Source organism: Puntigrus tetrazona, chromosome 5 (assembly GCF_018831695.1).
Source record: "Puntigrus tetrazona isolate hp1 chromosome 5, ASM1883169v1, whole genome shotgun sequence".
NCBI classification, from domain to species: Eukaryota; Metazoa; Chordata; class Actinopteri; order Cypriniformes; family Cyprinidae; genus Puntigrus; species Puntigrus tetrazona.
This window is the reverse complement of record NC_056703.1, coordinates 21,360,784-21,366,530: the sequence shown is the minus strand read 5'-3', so window position 1 is coordinate 21,366,530 and position 5,747 is coordinate 21,360,784. Positions and strand designations below refer to the sequence as shown.

At 40.3% G+C, this 5,747-nt stretch overlaps 1 protein-coding gene and 1 long non-coding RNA gene across 2 annotated transcripts in view; one reads left to right on the top strand and one right to left on the bottom strand.

Moving 5' to 3' along the window:
• LOC122344667 (ceramide synthase-like) overlaps window positions 1-2,308 on the bottom strand; it is a 14,978-nt gene extending 12,670 nt beyond the window's left edge. The window contains 1 exon segment of the mRNA XM_043238195.1: window positions 1,768-2,308. Within this exon segment, the coding sequence (XP_043094130.1) occupies window positions 1,768-1,893 (126 nt within the window). The 5' untranslated portion in view covers window positions 1,894-2,308.
• A 2,099-nt stretch (window positions 2,309-4,407) lies between these two features.
• On the top strand, window positions 4,408-5,520 carry LOC122345899. The gene is made up of 3 exons (XR_006251054.1): window positions 4,408-4,532; window positions 4,737-4,823; window positions 4,943-5,520. It is a non-coding gene; the product is annotated as an uncharacterized LOC122345899 (long non-coding RNA).
• The last annotated feature ends 227 nt before the right edge of the window (window positions 5,521-5,747 follow it).

Genomic DNA, 5,747 nt, shown 5'->3' with positions numbered 1-5,747 from the left:
CTGCCGATCGCCATCCCTCACCAACTATTCAGCATCCACTGGATCATGTCCTCCAATCAATAACTCTTATTAAGAGAACAACGTCTCAAGACACATGACACTCCAGGCCAAGTCTGACCAGATTTTGGGCCAACACTCAGCTTTATTCCATCTATTATGTTTTTTGACACATAAGGACGGACAAAAACTATCCTTCGTTGATGGAGCTGTTGTTTTTGTCATGGATTTGGTATCGATTTTCCTTGCTTTTTTATCTTAAAGCTTTCTCAAACTGACAGTGAAAACATACTGAATCTAAAAATAGCCTCTTTCTGTAACCTTTGTGCTGAGGCTGAGTTTGTGTTGGTTTTCTTGGAAGGGAAGGAACGTGAAGAACCCATTCTGAGTCAAGAGGACGGGACTCTGCTGTAACAATGTTATGCTGATCCTGCGTCTTTTTTTGGTGTTTGACATTCTGTGATTGACGTAGCTTCATTGGTTTTGGGAGAATGTGGCACAAAAGGAACTCAATAAAAGGTTGAAACATATACACACACATATACATACATACATACATACATACATATATATAGCACAGTTTAGCCATAATATCAACTGACCTCCACAGAAACACCAGTCAGAAAACAGTACACAGAACACAAAACACTGCAAAAAGAAAGGTTGCACATAAAGATCAAAGAGATCTGAAGCAAACCAAAGGATTAGTTGGGATTATGGATATTGCTAAATGAAAACAATTGCCCTTAGCAAAGCAGAAACAAACTAAGAACCGGGGGATTCGTTTCAACTGCAACAAAATTGTGGATTTAACTATAAATGTGAAATTTGCATATGGTTAAAAACCCACATCGAGCGGCTTCGAAAAGAGAGAAAAATGTTTGTAATATTCTGCTCCCCAACTACACAACTGCCAGTGAGCTGAGCCCACCCAGAGCTGATCTGAAACCGCTTATCTGGAAAAATGTGCATGTATGGATGACCGAAGATAAAGACTCCCTTCAAGGCTCCTTTACAAATATGCAGCGTTTGAGAAGATCTCCCACTAACAGTTAAGGGTTGACTTTGGGTGCCCAGATTTGTTTGGATCTATTGGATTTCAAGTTCAATTCAGATCATTAAACACATATTTCGCCCTGGCATGCGTGCCTTAATCCGCGAAAATATGGAGAAGGTGGGTCCAAAACTGGCCGATGAATTACATACATAAACCGTCCATAGCTGAATTAATAAGGGAGTGATTAAGGTCACGAGATCAGCTGAACATAGGATAACATGAACAGAAGCGATTAGAAAGATAATTGAGCCCCTAAACACACAAGCCACGACATTTAACTAAATCAATCTGTTAAAAGGCCAATCAAGCACACGCTGAGGGTCCTGGACAGATCAAATGTAGGAATTTACGATAATAACGTTTATAAATATTGTTTAAAAGTTACTGTGCTGTGAAAATATAAGGATTTTTTTCTACATTGGGGTCCCCGGTCGACAGACAGTTTGTTTGGGGGTCCCGGGGACAGTGATGCCCCAAAATGCACACATTGCAGTGGGATTTAACAGCTGGTGCAATTGCTTCTATCAACGTATTAAAACGTACCGCAGAATCAAAAGAGTTCGTTTGATGCGAACGGCGTTAAACGCGCACGCTATAATCTGATGTTTGAGCCGGACAGAATGAAACTCGTTTGCCCAGCAAGCAGCAGGGAACTGGCGCACGACACTAGCAGAGCTGTCCGGCCTAACAGAAGTGTTCAACTGTCAGCAAACTCACCTCTCGCTGACCAGCACGACGTCGGCATCTGTCCACCGCTTGAAAATGGACGGGAGCACTTTTCTAAAAGTGAAGAAGAGACCGGGGAAGACCACGACGCCGCAAACCAACACTTGCAACATCTTGTCCCGCCGTAAAACCCGATCCGACGTTTGGTCGAAAACACGATACCGCGTTAAAATAGCAGCGCTGAGTCGGAGCGGTCAGGGTAGCATTAGAGCAGCGGTTCTCCTGCCTCAGCAGCGCTCACTGTCCTGTGCACACACCGAATAACGGTGGAGGTGTCCGGTGATTGATTGCTCTTCACTCTTGCCTCTCAAACCGGGACTGGCGGGTGTTCTGTTACATGTTACGCTTCGCGAACTGACGGGCCGCTACGGCGTGCGTTATCAACTTGTCAGTAACGCGAGGTTGCGTGCATGGCGTCCGCGGAAACGATTGAAATAGTCGGTGAGACCGGGCTCGTATCCGCTGCTCGGCGAGCGTTGCTCATTCCTGCGCGGGTTTAGAGTTGGAGAACAGTATGTCCGAATCGCGAACGAATCGTTCCTCTGAACCGAATCTTTTAAATGAACCAGTCTACTAAACTGATTCGTTCATGGATCGCACTGAACGGTTTTCTTCATTGAACTTGACAGATAAAATACGTTTATCGCGGCATTTATATGTACAGATAAATACATTGATTGATAATGCAGGGCGCAACATATACACATAAACTGATTCGGGTTTTTTTTTCATCTTCCAATAAATAAAAGTCCAATTTATCCCCATCAAATCTTTTTAAGTACACATCATACGATTTATTAAAATAATAATTGTATAACTAGAGATATTTTCTTCATGCATTATTACATTGATAAAGAATTTACCAAGAATCAGCTACATCAGTGGAAATTTACAGATGTAGATTATAGATGCTACTAATTGAAATTTAGCAATTGCTATTATCTGAGGCATATTCTAGTGCTTGTAGGCTACCGTTGTTTCATCTCAGATTTACAAGGTTAATGACTCAAACACATAAACGTCCTCGTGGAAACGTTTCGTAACATTTAATGTAACGTAAAGACTGAATCTTTTTTATGAACGAACTGTTTGAAAAAGGCGGAAACGAGTCAAACTTCCCAAACGGAGAGACTCCCCTCGCTCACCCTGCGGCCACACAACAGCGCCATCTAGGCGCTTCGCCTTAAAAAACACCCGAGTCGATCCCGAGACTAAATAATTCACGCTTAAAATGTCAGCAAGAGTCTTTCCTCGCGAGCCTTTCGGCTTGTTTACATGTAACGTCCCGAATATAAAAGTGTCTCGTCGNACACCCGAGTCGATCCCGAGACTAAATAATTCACGCTTAAAATGTCAGCAAGAGCCTTTCCTCGCGAGCCTTTCGGCTTGTTTACATGTAACGTCCCGAATATAAAAGTGTCTCGTCGAAAGCTTGGATTAATGAGCTTTTTCAAAACGTGTAAATATGCACGCTAAGCTATGTTTGTTGTCTATCCTCGTGCACACGCGAGACAAAAGCAAGCGTAAAGGCTAGAGGATGACTAACTTTATGAATTGTGGGGGCTTCGAGTGATCACCCTGCGCCGAGCACACATACAGGAGAGCCTTTGTTCCCAAACAGCCTACACAATCCTAATCCATCTGTCCCACCAACCCCCACTCCTTAGCCGCCCATTCATGCTGATCTAGGAAAGACAAGAGTGTGACTTCAACCCTGCAGTCCCCAGGAAAGAGTTTCCTCTCACAGGGACCAATTACACATGCTCCTTGTACCTTTCCACGCCACTGCTCCACAGTTTTCTCAATCCAGTGACCTAGGAACTAAGATAAACCAGCCCTTGCACACCAAGTCATGTAATAACTTAATAATGTGAACTCAGCAAAATGTCTTCAGATTTTACCGAAGCCGCTTGAACCCCCAACGCAGAATGTTTTCTACTGAACTACGCCGAACTTGTGTCTATTCATTATTTCATCTTTAATGCCGAACATTCAAAGTCTTGTGTATTATGTGACACAATCTCACCTGCTGGAAAACTCTCATTACTTTACACACAGAAGACGTTTTCTGACTACATGCCAAGACCATTTCGGTTCATTTTTTAATGTATTAAAATAATTACATCATCTCCAACCCTAATCGCTTGCGCTCAAATAATAGTGATATTTAATCAGAATCTAATAAAAAAAAAACATGAAACAAAATATGGAATATAACACTAATTATAAAGAAATTGCTTGGGATATGGTGGTATTTTAAGAAACAGTATTTAATTAAGTATTATAATTATTTGTTACATAAACCTTTATTTTTTGCATTATTGTAGCCTATTACTTTTTTTCCCCAATTCTCAGTTTTTTGTTTATATTATCTTTTCTCATTCATGAGCTTATAGATGGACAGACAAACATTATCATTTATTATAAAGATATATAAGTTAATATAGAGAGCATCTGTTTATTTTGACTTTACCGAAAATACCAGGACATGAATGGTGACATAATCACACGTGATAATGACCTATTATATCCACATGGGTACTTTGTGAGCAATAAACCCATGGATACTGAGGGTTTTTTTATCACTTCACCCTCATAAAATGGTGCGTCAGTGTAATTTCAGAACACAGATCTGGTGGGTTGTTATAGTGATCCTGTTTGTAATATATAGGATATCCGATATGAACGGTGGTATAAAACGGACAGATAAGTGGAGAGTGAAAGTGCCGAGATATCCAGCCACTCTGAACAGGTCAGTACTGTCCTTGTGTCTCAAACTGATTCAATACATATATTTTCCCTCTAACTCAGCTAGAGTTATCCTAATTTTCCTATTTTTAATTGATAAGAATTGTATTAATGCATTGTACATTATTTTTTGTCTTTACAGTTGTCTTCCTCCACCTAATTCAGTTTGAATAATGCAATGTTTTTTGTCTGGTTTCGTTTATAAAAGATTGATTATCCCAGTTGCCCTCTGATTTGATCAATAGCTGAGCCATGTATAGAAACGCCCTCATCTTTTTGATCCTGCTCGATTTAGGTATGTCACATCATTATTTAAATAGGTTTTGTGAGTTGTTTAAGTGTGAGTGTAAACACAGCCGGACGTACAGTATGTACAGTAGAACTCTTGGTTGTTTCTTGTTTTTGTTTTTTTAGTGGTCTTCAGTACAAATGTTAATGCTGATTTTAATGGAACAACTGCAAACACGTCTGTGACCACTGAGCCGGTCTCCACACACACAAGCCTGTCTTCCTCATCCACATCCACGGAGCTGGACACCACGCAGGATCCGCCGGACACCTCTGTCAGTCAACCTTCGGAAGAACCGCAGGGTTTATCATCAGCTCAGATCGCAGGTATAGCTGTAGGATCCATCGCTGGGGTGGCAGCTCTGGGTACGTGTTAATAAATGTTTGCGTTTAACACTTTATAAATGCAGTATTTCATCTTATTCTGCGTGTGGATTAAACCTATATTGAGAGAGTTAGTATTCATGCCCTGTATGCATGTCTGATGTGTTCTTATCTAAAATTGCACGAGTACCTTCAGAAATCCCAGGAGTCCATTACTTTATTAAAAATTTGAGTAAGATTTGAGACTAAGGCAGTTTTATGCAAAATTATACTGCATGTGAGTAGCACTGTACCTCAAGAGGTCTGTTATCTAATAATAAAAACACACATAGATATGGCATTAAAACAGGTAACAAAACTCCACACTAATTATATTGAGCTTCTTATCTACAATCTATTTATTTATTAAAATTTAAAGTGGTTTAATTTATGGTTCATGGTTTAACAATCACTGTAACTTCAGGTACAAATTATTTTTTCCCCCAAACTTTTTCAGCTGCAGTAAAGTCCCCTCTATTACTTCTGAACATTATACACAGAACAGTTGTTTAAAAGTGTTTCAATAAAACAGTACTGGTGAACTACCAAGGGGAAGAAATTATATGTA